Here is a 17,195-nt window from a genome sequence, read left to right as displayed (position 1 = left end):
ACTTGTTACTTTTGACAATCATGCAGAGAAAATGAGTTTTGTTATTTGATGTACCTGGTCCACATCAAAGACAGAGAAGAAGAAAATGCTATTTAAGGTTTTCTTACCATTTAAGGGATATTAGTCACCAATTAAGCACAAGCATTCCATTAGCCACTTTCTAGATTCTTCAAATGCTGCAGTGGGTTTCTGAGCTCTTTTCGCCACTTCCATATGGATGTCTGTAGTTAAATCACTTTCTATCCACCGAAGCAGGGCCTAATTATTTGAGGGGGAAAAAAAAGTTGTGCAAACATTAATCAGTGGTGGCTGTGGCTGCTGTTGATTTTTCATTTGTTTCCTAGTTAACATCTAAATATTAATAACAGCTATAATACATTGTCATCCAGGAATGTCCTATATGTATTTAACATAGGTCCTTTATATCTCTCTATTGTAAAAAACAAAACTTGCGACGAGACAAAACTTTTTCCAGGGGACGTGATGTGATCTTTTGAAGAGAGACAGAGACATTTTCACGTCATACTTACAACCTTCAGACGCAAGTCCAGAGATACACATGCAGAGCAGGTTAGAGATAATGGAAGTAGAAAAGTTCAAAAGTCTCAAAAAATGAAAGTAAAGATCGCATAAGCGCAAACAAAATGAAAATATTATTCAGGGAAATGATGGAACAGTGAAAAGAGGTTGAATATTCAGGTGCTGTACAGACTTTTAAACGTTTGCAGCTCCGCACGAAATGCTGATCACACGGCACGGCAGCAGCAGCAGCAGCAAGCCAACAGCTTCTCTTGCAAAGAGGAGGTGAAAAAAAACACCTGTTACTTGTTTACCAATGTATCACCATTTAAAAGGGGTCTCCGAGGAGCAGCCACATCTCCCTGGAGTGCGCTCAGCCCCCCCTCTTTATAACGGTTCTTACCGCTGGTGGGGGAGTTGGGGATAGGCGACCAACTTTCAGATCCAGCGTGACGGCGGCAGCAGCAGCACGCCACCAGCTGCTTGAGCAAAGAGGAGTTTAAAAAAATGTATTTGTTTCCCATTGAATCACCATTTAAGAGGAGTTTTGGAGAAGCGGCCGCTGGCAGAGGGCAAAGCCCCCTAGTAATTTAAATATTATACAAAGGTATGAATCACACAGAACACTTCACTATACATGCTTTCCCTTCTGTATAGTTTTTGAATGCTTAAGACGGATTTATCTACCAGCTGGCCTTAAACTCACACATACTGATTTTTTTTCTGGTAACTTGAGACACATTAAAGATCTTTTTTTCACCTTGAAAGGTTTTTCTCTTTTTACTATTACCTTCCAGTTTTTAACATACTTTACTTGTAACATACTCTTTCCTGTGTGCATTACTACAAGTGCCTATGAAAAGTATTCACCCTCTCTGCAAAGGGATCTAAATTAATGTCAATGTTACCTGCTTCAATACAACACATCTAAATCAGCACTGGTACAGCCAAGTGGTTTAGCAGTCTAGTAATTAGTTAAATGGAGATCACCTGCCTGTAGTCAAAGGGGTTTCAGTTGGTTGTAGAATAAATGCGCCTTCTCTGGAAGGTCCAACTTGTGCTGCGTCAGTATGTTGGCCTAAGGTACATGCTGAAGACAAAAGAACACTGCAGGAAACTCTGTAAAAAAATTGGCTGAAAAGCACGAGTCGAGATGGACATAAGAAAATATCCCAAGATACTGAATATCCTTTGCAGTCCAGTTTAATCAATCATCAAGAAATGGAAAGAGTGTGGCAGAAGTGTAAATCTGCTTAGAGCAAGCAGTCCAAAAAAAAAACTAATTGAACAAGAAAAAGACTAGTGAGGAAGGCTGATTAAGAGCCCAAAGAGAACGCTGAAGGAGTTACAAGCTTAGGTGGCCGAGACTAGAGGCAGACACATGACATCTTGGTTAGAGTTTGTTAGAAATGAAGATGGAAGACTCTGAAGTCAGTTGTTAAAAGGTCCTATGGTCTGGTGAGACCAAATTGAGCTTTCTGGCAATTAGACTAAATACCATTTTTGTCATAAGCCAGACTCTGCAAATTACCAAAAATACAGCATGAAGTATGGTGGTGGATGCATCATGCTGGGGAGACACTCACTCCTCTGGCACTGGAAAGGTTTGTGAGGGTAAAGGGTAACATGAATGCAGCAAATCCCAGAGGAAATTCTAATGTAGTCTACAAGGCCCTTGGAAGAAGATTTATTTTCTAAGATGACAACAACCACAAGCAGAATGTCAAAGGTATACAGGAGTGGTCTAAAAAATAATCATGTTAATGTCATGTATAAATGGTGTGTATGCACAAAAATGTTGTGTAAGTCTGTTTCCAGGTTCAAATTGCGATGTATAAAACCTAAACTTGCCGTAAAGCCACGCACATTTCCACAGTAGCTCATACCCTGGCTTACGCAAGTTCTGCGCTCGGTTTTGCAGACTGGCGGCACTCAGCGTCAAAGCAGTGCTACTGTTCCAGTGTGGTTACCCTTTCTTTTTTAGATCCACATCCCTGACGCGGCTTTATAAATACACTGAAATTAACCACATATTGTTTATTAGTTTAATGCATCTGATTGTAATTAACCAGTAACAATATAATGGTCCACAGAATGGCCAAACTATTCCAAATACCATAGCTGCTTTAGCGTTGTTACTCTCACTGCACCTTCTTTTTCTTCTTTCAGCTGTTCCTGTTAGGGGTTGCCACAGCAGATCATCTTTATCCATATTACTCTCATTGCACCACTCGGAGCAGCTGATCGGAAAGAGAATTATCGGTATACAGCATCAAGCACACGCTGCCTCAACCATGCTGTCTATTGAACTGTTCTCACACAGCAAACACTTAAAAACCTTTACTGTACGGACCTCACGGTTCAGAAACAGTTTCATCCCTATAAACGCACTCAATCAGTCCATCAAGTGCTCCTTGTAGAACATTTTGTACTTATAAGTACAATCATCTTACTGTAAACTTGCACTACAGTTATAATATTGCACAACCTGAGCCACTTTATAAAGCGCGTATTTATATATGACGGCGGTATCATTTTTAAGATGAAATGCAGAAAAATATGTTTATTATATTATATAGATAAAACTTTAACAGCATTTAAATAATCTACTGTATATTGTTAATAATTAAACATGTGAGGACACAGTGTCGCTGCGCTAGTAAGGATCTGGCTCTTCGTTCACGGATTGTTCCTGCCTCGCGCTGTATGCTTGCTGGGACTGGCGTGACACTGGAAGGATAGAATAATTAAACACGTACTATGAAGATATTTCAATATTCCTTAAAAGTTTTGAAGAATCTGCATTCTCAGCTTACAGATATCTTAACGTCTATTACAGAACTGATTGTGTGGCGATTGGGTATTTGGAGAAAGAAAAGGAAGGACAGGAATTGGGGGTTAGTACGTCTGAAAGAGACAGTACTGCTGCAATAAATTATTTTATCGAAGGTCACGCACAATCACTGCGCCATCATGTTCCCATGTTTAATAACATGCTTTAACTCCTATCACCATGAAAATGATATCAAGTATACATCTCAGTATTTTAATTATTCAGAGAGCTGTAATATTATGAATGTAATGGATTCTGTGTCCTGTCGGAGGAAGAGAAAGCCTGGAAGCACATAGTGATTCACACACATAGAGCACATAGAAGATCAAATACAAAACAAAGCATTTAACGTGCTACTTTAGTTATGATGGGATTTGAGAAACTAGTAAATTAAACAATTTTAAGATGAAGTTTATGATGTTCTACTTTAATAACAAAATAAACTATATGATTAAAGTGGAAATTTCGAGATTAAAGTTGACATTTCGTACTTTTTTCCCCACTGTGTGCCTATTTTTTTCTCTGTACCCTAATAAGCTTTCATATGACACTCAGACGGTGGGCTACGACTCGCCATTTCATGGCGACTTTGATATCTGACAACTTCTTTTTTATTTCGGGCACTGTGAGACTTTGTGAACTTGAGCTTTCGAATTCCTCCGACACTCTGTCACTCGATCAACTTCCTTTTGTTGTTTATACCACTGTTTAAACCAACAAATAGTATATTTTTCTTTTCCTCCACTCTGTATTTGCTGAACTTCTTCTATTTCGCCCAGTGCTTTTCCCATTGCCTTTTCACAGAATGTTGAGCTTAAGGGCTATTTATATTGATTTGCATATTTAAAGAGGCGTAATTCTGGGAGGAGTTGGGGCAGGACAGCAGGCGCATGCACGTGCGTTTCTTTTCACGCTGACTGGGATTTATGTAGCGGAAGAACGTGGAAGTGGGTGAACGCACAGATTTATGGATCTGGATTTTATTGTGTGTAAGCACATTTCCGGTTTTGTACTTACGCCATGTGTGTGAATTCTACGCACGGCATTATGCATGAGGCCCCTGAAGTGGAGGATTCAGGGTCCAGATCTCAATCCAATTGAGAATTTGTGGCTGAACTTGACAAAGTCTGTTCACTCATGATCCCCCATTCAACTGACAGAGCTTGAGCAGTTTTGCAAAGAATGATGAGGAAAAACTCCAGAGCCCAGATGCGCAAAGCTGACTGAGACCTATGCAGAGAGACTTGAGGCTGTCATGTCTACCAAATGTGCACCTGCTAAATACTAACTTTAAGGGGCTGGATACTTATGTGGGCAATTATTTAGTATTGTACATTTGTAGTTAATTTAATAAGTTAAAGAGTTGATGCAGCTTTACAGTTGGCAAAATTATGTAAGTAGCTTCTTCTCAAGTTAAAGATGTGCTTAAAGGCCTGCTTAATTCAGGATCACTTAATATTGGGAGTCAATCCCAGCATCACTTGACACAAAGCAGGAAATAGACCTGAACAGAGTGCCAGTGCCTCATAGGGTGTGAACACACACACACAGCCACTTTATAACTGACATTTAATATAAATCATAGGTCTTATAAATTTTGGCACGAAAATATGGGTGAATCATGCAATAAGGGAAAAGAATAAAAAAAGAAAAGTTATTACCAAAACAGTATAAAACCACTTTCTAGAAAAGGCAATAATTATAGGTGACATTTAAAAGAAACATTTTATGGGTCATACCTTGTACCTTTCTGCAATTTTAAAACCAGTAGCGGATTGCAGCTTGCGCAGGCAGATAGGGCAAAGGTCCAAGGGTCTTCGGTCTGATTCCTCAAGATGGTTTGACCCTTGCATCACACATTGCATCCACTGGCAGTGCTTCAACCCAAAAATATGACCAATTTCATGTGTCAGTGTCTAGAAAATATGCATATGTAAATCAAATGAAGATAACAGGTAATATATTCAGTATATAAAAGAAATTTCTTTACTTTTATAAATAATAAATCACTCATCACTGGAAAATTATGTTTCTACCAAATAAGTGACATTAACAAGACATAACACATTTAATCCATTTAAACCAGTTCAGGGTCACAGGTGACTGGTGCCTACTCTGGAAGCACTGGATCCAATACAGGAACCAACTCTGGATTTAGTGGCAGTCCACTACAGAAATTGCATAAATAAATGTAATTCAAAAGAAATGCCATGTTGCAAAAACATTCATGGCTAAAAAAAAAACATCAACACTATCTGTCCTCTTTTTGAGCCTGATCTTTCCATTATAGGGTAACTGAGAGCAGCAGCCTCTCAGTACTTTGGAAGTACACAGCAGTTGTCCAAACCCGCTCAGCCGAAACCAATACTGGGATAGCATTTACAGAGTGTGAATTAAACTAATGTGCATTTCTTTAGGATGTGTGAGGAAACGAGGAAAACCCAGTGACTCTATACGACTACAACGACTAATTCTCTTGGTCATTGGCTGCACAGTCTTCGGTGCATTCCTGTGTAGAATATCCAATATATGGATAAAGGAAGAAACATATCAAACAGTAAGATTTTTCTCTTCATTCACTGTGAGATAAAAACATGTTTTAGGTTTTCCAAAAGGCTGCTACGGTGTATAGAACATTGAGGGGTGAAAGATGCCTACTGTAAGTCAAAGGATGTGTACTCCAATTGTCAGCACATTTAAAATATTTTAAGAAGTATTTTGAACAGCAAGTAGCCTTATGCACATTTTTATTCTATTAATATTTAAATATGAACTTTTAAAAAAAGGCAAAGAAATGGCCTACTACAAAAAATGTTTTTACTGCTACTTGAACTTCACCATAAGGGTAGATGTACAAATTACTGGGAAACAGTTCACTGTGGGTAGCAGCTGAAAAGCTATATTCTTACAATGGATGTGTGCTGGTTTAATCCATCACAAAGATACCAGTTTAATTTTACAGTTTTCAACTCTAAGTCTACGGTGCTAATCATAGACAGAGGCTCCTGCCTCCATGAACAACAAAGACACAGGCAGCCACCATCCTGATTCGGTCCCCAGGCAGCAGTGTAGGTTTTCTATTAGCACCTGTTGTACATGCAGTGTGGAGATTTGTTTATATCCATTTTTTTACAATATGGCTATCAAGTTGCATTTTAATATGTAATTTTTACTACCACAAATCAATAAACAAACTAGGGGGCTTCGCCAATAGGCCTGTTCTACGTGCCAGACACTTTGTGTCTCTGCCGCTCGCGTATGCGGATTTCACTTTCACCAAACAACAAATCTTTTAATTCTCATGGATACTCCTCTTCATTGGAAAGAAAACACTACTTTTCGCTGATGGAAACACGAATTTCACAATCTATAAGTCTCCAACTTAAAGATTAAATCCGAAAAATATATTTGATCTGTTTTCGCTGTTCAATTATTTCACCGAGTAATAATTTCCATTTGTCTGCACTAATGCGATCTTTAATTTAATTCTCTAACCTGTTGCCACTGCGGTTGTGAGGCAGGACCGTAAACAGAATGACCTTCCACAGTAAAGTTCCCAGCATTGAACCTGGTCCATCTGTGTGGAGCTAACAATTCCTGATGGGTACACCATACTCTTTTCTCATCTTCGATGTCAGCAGTGACAGAAAATGAAGAAAAAAAATGTTCTTGCATGCTTGATATTTTTTCTTATGGTCATGTGACAACCCAAAGTACCATGCAATAATAGCCAGTTCATAATAAACGGATGCCGCTAAGATGACAGTACTAGTAGTAGAGACATATCTTGCATTTCTATACAGCATTTTATCTGCCTATAAATGATTACTACAAAAATAAAGTGAAAAATGATAAAAAATTAAGAAGCTAATTTAAACTTGAATAAATCAAAGCGGTATTTCCATTGCATGAAAGCCACATTAATGAAATGCTTATAGCATTTTCTAGATTTGAAATTCACGTAAGCATATGTGCTGTCTGTCCAATTCCACAAATCTGATCACCACTTTCACTGGTTCCTAGTTTAACACAGAAATACTGTGAAAAGTTAACTTTAGATTTGAAAGTGGTCCTAATTATCAATGTACAGTAAATTAAGATTTTTTTAGTCTCCACCCAACCAACAGGTTAGATTACAAGGTAACTTGAACTCTCACAGGTGGTCAAATCGTAGCTTAAGTTAATATACAAGATATTTTTTAAAAATGATGTTTATACTGAGAATTCTTTTCCATCTTGCTTTAAATATTAATCCAGATACTAAATCATATACAGTACGCAAAAACAACTTTTGGCTAGTTGAAACTGGTCATGATGGCATTTTAGTAAAATGGTTAGGACATCCACCTTAAAAAGCCAGGAACCTAACTAGAATTCTCAGACTGATTACCACTTGTGTTGTGTTTCCTGCTCTCTGGTAATTCCTGGTTCTTTTCATAACTTTAAATTATCTATACTGCATTAAGTGGAGACTACAAAATGGTCCGCTGCAGTTGACTTTGAGCATGTGCCCTATGATGGACTAGTATGCAATTCAGGCTTAGTTCTTTCCATGCACCTATTACTGCCAGGACAGCCTCCAGCTTACTGTAAACATGTGATGAAAAATCAAGCAAAAAATCTTTAAATTAGTCAGAGAAGAGCTACAAAAATGATGGACTGTGTCAACCTAAGGACAACATGAGTGAATATGTTTATTCAGCCATAACCTCGATCATTCTGGCTTTGCTGTGATTATTTTGTATTTCCTCCCCACAAGCAAGTGTTTAGGTAACTTTAAGAGTGCCCTATGACATTTTGGCCTTCTTTCCATGAACAGTTCCATCCTATAGACAGAACTATTCCTAGAAATTCTGAATTGGAAAAATGAATGGAGGTTGTTTAAATTAAATATTGCTTGCACCAAATGTCATTCCAATTTTTATCAGGTATCAACACAAATCTTTATTTACTATTCTAATAATTGGATATGATGAAAATTCACTTCTGAAATTTCCAATTGCCTTTTAAATAAATAACAAATGCTATTTCTTTATGTCTCCTTTATCATTTTTTTAGTTTATTCTACATCTTACATGAGAGGGTCTTTCAAGACCATTGCCATATGAACTTTACATGATTTAAAAACTGAAAAAGGAAACTTTAAACTGACCTGATAAATATTTAATAAGTAACCAGCCATGTTCCACTCTGTTCTTTTACGTAAGTCATATAATGTAATTTAAGGTAACTTAACACAACTTTGTACTTGTCAGTATAACCTTCAACCAGAGAATAAATAATGGATGATAAGAAAAAAGGCAGTTAGAACTGCTAGGCTGCCAGATAAAGGAGTCATTTTGAAATAAAGGCAGTACTTCTTTCAACCTGATTTGATTTTCAGCTGGGTATGTTGCTGGTGAAATGGCATTAGTGGCAAAGGTCTTAACGTCCTCCTTCTAATTTTTACTATTACAATGTATGAAATTAAATTTATGCAACTGTAATTATAACCATAAGGAATATTAGAATATACACTCACTCAGAAAAAATTTAACAGTAAAAGAGAAGCGTAACAATATTCTCAAACCTATAGCGCACCTCTAACATAACAATAAGTATTGTTAACATAGCTAGATTCAAACAGTCAATTTAAAGAAGTGATAGATTACCAACTGCGGTGGGCTGGCGCCCTGCCCAGGGTTTGCTTCCTGCTTTGCGCCCTGTGTTGGCTGGGATTGGCTCCTGTAGTTAGGATATATACGGGTTGGATAATGGATGGATGGATGGATGAATGGATGGATGGATGGATGGATAGACTACCAATATACTATACACATCTACTGTATATCTTCAATACATAGACCCATATACTGATATCAGAATCACACCTCAACAATATAAAGCAGGTGCCATCATTTATCTTCATCAAAAACCACACATGTATTATACAAATATAATGCCCTCACAGTTAAACTGAAATCCCAACCCCAATATTTTTGTACACATCTCAAAAAGCCATCCTATGAAAAGTAATATGTATCAAGAAAAAACAATCTCAAATGAAGGTTAATCTCATGTGTTGATGTCTGGAGAATGAGGACACCTCGGAGTCCACCAAGAATACAGATACTTATATCTTGAGCCCAAAGACAGAGTCATTTCCTCATCAGTATATGGGTCAACGTATTGAAGATACAGTACAGATATTTACAGGATACTGGTGATTTATCTTTTCTTTAAATTGACCGTTTGAATCTAGCTATGTTAACAATATTTATTGTTGTGTTAAAGATAAACTATAATTACTTGAATTCTTGCTGCCACACAAACACAACATACTTCCAATCAATGTAAATGATTCCCTTTTAGTATTGTATCTCATAATAACTAATACTTTAACTTTCCAATGTAATACTTAATGACAAGAATCAAGGCCTTCATTTTCACAAAAATATTAGAAATAATGATAATGTCATAGTGTATAAAGGTACCTTGACAAATAGGTGTTTGTGCATTCTCACCATGCAATGCATTTAGAATCCTAAAAAGCCAGAATACACATAATTGTACAACTAGGACTTACTCTGCATGAGCGATACAGTAGAGCACTGGTCACAGGTGGGGTATAGTAACTGTTGAATATGGAATAGTCTCCAGGAGTCAGCTTCTTTGATTTCTGTATCCGACCTTTGTACTCACGACTATAAAAGTTGTCATCATACCTGGCAAAACTAAAAATGCCCATCCCTATAATGAAAAGGGAAAGGAAAAACATTATTTTGAGCTTGCAAATCTTGTACATTTTAAAACTCCTCGAGTTTATAACTCCACATTCACAGCAACAAACAATATAATGTATTTTCCCCCTATAGTGACTGATGGCACTAGACAGATGAACCCTTTTGCCACAATAGTGTATGAAGTAGTTACAAAACTTTGACACCACACACATTTAGTTTTAGTTTAGAAACAATCTAAAACAAATTCAGCTAAGGAGCTGCAACCAGTTCACTTATAAGTGAAGCAAGAATATTATAGACATAACAAAATACTGATAAATATGTTGAATCTCTGCGCAACATTCATTAGGAAATGTTGACAACTGAGAGTAGAAAGCAGAAATATAAACACAAGTTCAGTCACATTCCCTTATTGCTGTTCCCAGGGTCATGTGGAAAATGAAGACCGAATCTGTGGCATTAATTTCATTTCAATAGACAATGGGGCCATTGCAACATCTTCTTGAAGCGTAAACTAACCAATCAATATATGGTTGACTTAAAAACAAAATCTTTTGTTGGCATAGCTACTAAGTAACTTAAGTAAATGCAATAAGAGAAAAAGTAGTAGACCACAACAGTAAATATAAATAGCAATATATTCTTAGGGCAACATGGTGGCACAGTGGGTAGCGCTGCTGCTTAGCAGTTAGGGGACCCGGGTTCGCTTCCCTGTTCTCCCCGTGTCTGCGTGGGTTTTCCAAAAGACATGCAGGTTAGGTGGATAGGCTTGGTGTGTGGGTGTGCTCGCGCCCTGCCCGGGGTTTGTTTCCTGCCTTGCACTCTGTGTTGGCTGGGATTGGCTCCAGCAGACCCCCGTGACCCTGTAGTTGGGATATAGCGGGTTGGATAATGGATGGATGGATATATTCTTAAAATAAGTAGTCATTTAATTTGGTACTACAAACAAGATATCATTATTCACATTATTGTTAGCTGAATTAACACAGTAAACATTTGACTAAGGCAAGGCAACATTTGACATAAATAAAATGCTGCTGAAAGTTCAAGAGGCTGATTTAATGAAGCAGGGCAACTGTCAGATCAAAGCATGAGTGTGCTGCCATCCAGTGTTAAAAACACAGTACTTTGAGCCATAATAGAAGATCATGATTTCATCTGAATAAAACAAGACAACATCCATTCCCTTTCCCTAATGAGATAATCTAGAATTAGTGAAGTTAAAATAGAGCCACATTTGCACATTCATCTGATGGTCATCTTAACTCTGAAAGTGCAACACAGATTATCTCATTAACCATTAATATAAGAGAGCTTTCTCAAACACACTTAATCCACTATAAGATCAAGGTGGGACTGGAACATATTCCAGCAACACTGGGTGCAAGGCAGGGCAGAAGTCCCTTGTGTAGCCCAACCTGATATTGCCAATAAAAATAACCGTCATAACTCTGGGGTTGTGGGAGGAATGCATATACATATATGGGGAGAACATAAAAACTGCACAAAGACAACAATTCAAGCCTACGACTCCAGCCCAGACACGAGATCTGTGATGCAGTAATGTTGTAACATTCATTACATCAAAATGCTGCCTCTGGAACTTAAAATAAAATTTTTAAAAATTAACAAAATGTTACCAAGTTCTGAAGCATACAACTTTTGCTGATTGGACAAGTTTGTATTCATTTATCATGCAAAAATGTATTTAGACATCAATTATACACACACACACACACAAATGACTCCATCTGGAGCCTACTCCTTGTGCATAACTGATAACAGCCTCTATAGAAAATCTACACACCTTTCACAGTTTAACTACCTGAAATCAAGACACATTACCAGGTTATGAAAACCACAGAAGCCCAAGTGACACAGATCCTTCCTTCTGGTTTCAAAATAGAAAAAATGAGATTGTTCCCCTTTAAGTGACGTTTTTAAATCAGTTTCTTTTAGAAACATGTGTGCATGAGTTGGTCCTGCAATTGAATGAGATCCTATTTATCACTGGTTCCTGCTTTGCATTCAATGCAATCTGGAAAGGCTTCAGCTCCCTGTGATCCCAAATTGGATCAAATAAGAGAAATAATTTAATGTTAGGAATCCAAATTGTAGCAAAAAAAAAAATACCCTACAAAATACACAACTGTTAACATCAAATGTAAATCAGCTCTGGTATGATCACCAACCATCCGGAAAGGTTGAATGGCCTCCAGCTGTGTTCAGTTTTGGTTTTACCATTCCGATTTCTTAAGAATAACACCAACCATATGTTGAGGTTTCCCAGAGAGTGTATCTCAAACGGTAAAACTTCTACAAGACATCTGTTATAAGTCTCCTGAATAAAGTTCTGGAAATTCACAGATGACAGCAAAGAACATTAAACTGTTTGAAAATCCTTTTAGCATCCCTTAAAACAAAGGCAACACGATTACTAAGATGCAAAAGGTGTAAGGTGCCATAAAGACCCAAATTCATCTAAGATTATTTTCCACAATCCTGTGGTGTACTGTTCATTGATCTATACACATAAACATTTAAGTGATTGCTATATTCAATAATTGTACAGAATTTGGCATGTCCATAATGACACTACTACTGTGGCATATCCACTACGGCACTACCACCTTACATGTAAGGTTTGCTGGTTTAAAAAGTGTCCCACGGGAAAGCTGCTACCACTTCTATTTACAGTATGTCATTGCATAAAGCAAATCCTAGGCAACACCAAACATGATACAAAATAAAAGTAAATGTAAAGCACATACGCAATTAATTCTATGACCAGTAATGGCGCACTGCACGGTAACGGGCAGTGAATACACTTGACTTGAGCACTCATAGTTTTCATTCTCTTTCTCTGTATGTTCAGCATTCATTTGCTCAGAGGTTGATGTGCTTGCTGCTTCCTGAGCAGCTCTTGTTTTCTCCACTCTTGCGGCCCGCTTCTTCTCTTCTTTCGTCAGCATCTTTTTGTGTTAAAACTGATTAAGTCAGTATTTGTGCTTCTTTAATTTTTCACTTAAGCTGGCACTGAAGTCTTCAATCTGCCTCAAGAATGATTTAAGATATAAAGAGGTAGGGGAAATGACGGCGAAGGTGGTAGGGATAAGAACGGCGCCCGTACACATGCGCCCCACGGCTGCCCTGCTAGCCTCTATCTAGAGGTGATTTTACAATAAAATATAATAAAAATAAAAAAAAGTAATAACCTTGGAGGTCAATCATCACTTTGAAAGCAGATAGTAGACGTCACATAGTATATGTGTACCAAATTTCAGGTCAATACGTCAAACAGTTTGCAAGCTACAGGTGATTTAATATCCTGGACAGACAAACGGACAGCCATGGTAGCGTTTTATATATAACGATGGTTTGTGATAAAGGAAAGTTCAGGGTGCTATGTAAATTTAAATGAATTTACCTACAGGGCACATTCAGTAAGAAACCCAATGATATTCAAAGACTGCAAGACAGGAACAAACCCTGAATAAGAGTACCTATTCAGTACAGGAGATGTCATGAGCCCAATAATAAAAACAGGCCAACCTTACCTCTCTCACAAAATAAAACACAAGAAACATACCAATAAAAAATATAATTTTAAAAAGTGTGCATTGTGTTAAGATGTCTGTAAACCATACTATCAGTATTCATTAACAATTTAGCTAATACACACTTTACGACAGGATCAGCAGCATTAAGGATCTAATGTTCTGTGTTCTTTTTATCTACCAGTAATGTCCATATGGAGTTTGTATGTTCTCTTTATGTCTTTGTGGGTTTTACTGGCACATCCCAAAAGATATACAGGGCAGATTACGTGGTGATTGTAAACTGGCCCTGTGAGTGTTGATGTACAAGTGAATGGGCCCTGCAATTAAGTGGTTTTAGTCAGTTTGCATCTTGTTGTTAATTTAAGTTACATCCCGCCAAAGCAAGCGTTTGCTCCATTGTAATCAGATCTCTTGTAGGCTTTGCATCTTGTGTGAATACCTCAAGTGAGTGACCAAGCCATTCTGCACTTCAAAAAACAGAACACAATAGATATTGCTACTTTCTCAAAATGAAGGGACCAACTTCTGACCTGAATGACTTGAAAAATGAAATTATGGCTTCTTACTAGACCAAAGGTATGAAGATGAATGTGTACCAGGGGAGAAGAACAAAAATATAGTAGTCTGTACAATATAATACTAAAATGTGCTTTACTATGTTAATTATAGCACAGCAACAGAACTATAAAAGTAAAAAATATATATATATATATATATATATATATATTTTTCTAATTTATATTTAAAGGAACAATCATTAAGATATACCCTACTGATAAACTGCAACACATGAAGGCTGTTGGCTAACCATTGCAAACTGACGTAATGATATCAAATGAAACTCCAACTCCAGCATGCAACATACAATAGATACAAAAAAATAGGCATTAAGCAATAAATTCATAAATTTAAAACAATTATGACCCACAAATTCCCTTCTCAGCTACCTTCTGTAAGAGAAGCTTGTCCAAATACAAAGTTCCAGGAGTCCTCAGGATACAAATCAATCATTGTGATTCCTACAATGCAGAAGGCATCTTTAGGTTTCCTCTTCTTCAAGTAATGAAGAAGACTACCTATGATAAAAAAAAAAAAATAGAAACACTAATTACACTAGAAGTGCTGCTTTACTGGGTGAATAGAGAAATACTAAATTTGATCTTAACTGACTCTTTACCATCATCCTGGACACTTCAAACAGTGAACCTTGTCTAGTTAAACAGGCTGACAGATATTTCGATATCACTCTGTTGCAGCAAACGTTCTATGAAACTCACAATGCCTTACTAAAAAAGCCATTCTGCTATATCTAGTAGCATCTTTTATTAAGATATAAATGTAAGCAAAGGAGCACTAAATATATTTCCAAAAATACACATTTTGAGTATTTTACATCTGGCACTACAGACACTTTCCATTTTGTTTGAAAGCAAGGATGGATGGATGGATGGATAGATAGATATAGAACTAAAAAAGCAACATGTATGATCTTTTTCAAATACTGCAGTTTAGAAGAACAACATGAAATCATACTTCTACATTTTCAAGTATTATCAGTTTATTTGAGGACCCTGCAAATCTGGGATTCTGAGCAAAAAAAGTATATTTTGTTGCAGAAATACAGTCCTATGAAAAAGTTTCGGAATTCCTCTTAATTCTTTGGATTTTTGTTTATCATTGGTTGAGCTTTCAAAGTAGCAACTTCCTTTTAATACAGGTGCTGGTCATAAAATTAGAATATCATGACAAAGTTGATTTATTTCAGTAATTCCATTCAAAAAGTGAAACTTGTGTATTAGATTCATTTATTACACACAGACTGATGTATTTCAAATGTTTATTTCTTTTAATTTTGATGATTATAACTGACAACTAATGAAAGTCCCAAATTCAGTATCTCAGAAAATTAGAATATTGTGAAATGGTTCAATATTGAAGACACCTGGCGCCACACTCTAATCAGCTAATTAAACTCAAAACACCTGCAAAAGCCTTTAAATGGTCTCTCAGTCTAGTTCTGTAGGCTACACAATCATGGGGAAGACTGCTGACTTGACAGTTGTCCAAAAGACAACCATTGACACCTTGCACAAGGAAGAAAAGACACAAAAGGTCATTGCTAAAGAGGCTGGCTGTTCACAGAGCTCTGTGTCCAAGCACATTAATAGAGAGGCAAAGGGAAGGACAAGATGTGGTAGAAAAAGTGTACAAGCAATAGGGATAACTGCACCCTGGAGAGGATTGTGAAACAAAACCCATTCAAAACTGTGGGGAGATTCACAAAGAGTGGACTGCAGCTGGAGTCAGTGCTTCAGGAACACCACGCACAGACATATGCAAGACATGGGTTTCAGCTGTCACATTCCTTGTGTCAAGCCACTCTTGAACAAGTGACAGCGTCAGAAGCGTATCGCCTGAACTAAAGACAAAACTGCTGCTGAGTGGTCCAAAGTTATGTTCTCTGATGAAAGTAAATTTTGCATTTCCTTTGGAAATCAAGGTCCCAGAGTCTGGAGGAAGAATGGAGAGGCACAGAATCCATGTTGCTTGAGGTCCAGTGTAAAGTTTCCACAGTCAGTGATGGTTTGGGGTGCCATGTCATCTGCTGGTGTTGGTCCATTGTGTTTTCTGAGGTCCAAGGTCAACGCAGCCATCTACCAGGAAGTTTTAGAGCACTTCATGCTTCCTGCTGCTGACGAACTTTATGGAGATGCAGATTTAATTTTCCAACAGGACCTGGCACCTGCACACAGTGCCAAAGCTACCAGTACCTGGTTTAAGGACCATGGTATCCCTGTTCTTGATTGGCCAGCAAACTCGCCTGACCATAACCCCAAAGAAAATCTATGGGGTATTGTGAAGAGGAAGATGCAATACGCCACACCCAACAATTCAGAAGAGCTGAAGGCCACTATCAGAGCAACATGGGCTCTCATAACACCTGAGCAGTGCCACAGACTGATCGACTCCATGCCACGCCGCATTGCTGCAGTAATCCAGGCCAAAGGAGCCCCAACTAAATATTGAGTGCTGTACATGCTCATACTTTTCATGTTCATACCTTTCAGTTGGACAACATTTCTAAAAATCCTTTTTTTGCATTGGTCTTAATTTATATTCTAATTTTCTGAGATACTGAATTTGGGACTTTCATTAGTTGTCAGTTATAATCATCAAAATTAAAAGAAATAAACATTTGAAATACATGAGTCTGTGTGTAATGAATGAATCTAATATACAAGTTTCACTTTTTGAATGGAATTACTGAAATAAATCAACTTTGTCATGATATTCTAATTTTATGACCGGCACCTGTATATGACACGTGTTATGGAAACAGTAGCATTTCAGCAGTGACATTAAGTCTATTGGATTAACACAAAATATGCAATTTGCATCATAACAAAATTAGCCAGGTACATAAAATTGGGCACCCCAACAGAGATATTACATCAATACTGTACTAAGTTGAGCCTCCTTTTGCAAATATAACAGCCTCTAGATGCCTCCTATAGAACTTGATGAGTGTCTGGATTTTGGATGGAGGTATTTTTGACAATT

General features: G+C 37.4%; 1 protein-coding gene across 4 annotated transcripts in view; it reads right to left on the bottom strand.

The window, feature by feature from the left end:
- The window catches only part of LOC120518075 (archaemetzincin-2), a 59,116-nt gene that overhangs the window by 5,173 nt on the left and 36,748 nt on the right, over nucleotides 1-17,195 (bottom strand). For 3 of the 4 annotated variants that reach the window (XM_039740660.1, XM_039740659.1, XM_039740661.1), the window contains exons 4-7: nucleotides 14,582-14,710; nucleotides 9,918-10,081; nucleotides 5,092-5,268; nucleotides 108-258 (exon numbers count right to left, since the gene is read on the bottom strand). In XM_039740660.1, coding sequence (XP_039596594.1) covers nucleotides 121-258; nucleotides 5,092-5,268; nucleotides 9,918-10,081; nucleotides 14,582-14,710 — 608 coding nt within the window. In that variant the 3' untranslated portion in view covers nucleotides 108-120. Of the gene's footprint in view, nucleotides 1-107; nucleotides 259-1,516; nucleotides 1,610-5,091; nucleotides 5,269-9,917; nucleotides 10,082-14,581; nucleotides 14,711-17,195 lie in introns of those variants that run through there. The other variant, XM_039740662.1, reaches the window with a different exon arrangement.

The sequence above is a fragment of the Polypterus senegalus genome, chromosome 17 (assembly GCF_016835505.1).
Source record: "Polypterus senegalus isolate Bchr_013 chromosome 17, ASM1683550v1, whole genome shotgun sequence".
Taxonomy (NCBI): Eukaryota; Metazoa; Chordata; class Cladistia; order Polypteriformes; family Polypteridae; genus Polypterus; species Polypterus senegalus.
Note: the sequence above shows the minus strand (reverse complement) of the source record. Positions and strands in the feature narration are given on the sequence as shown.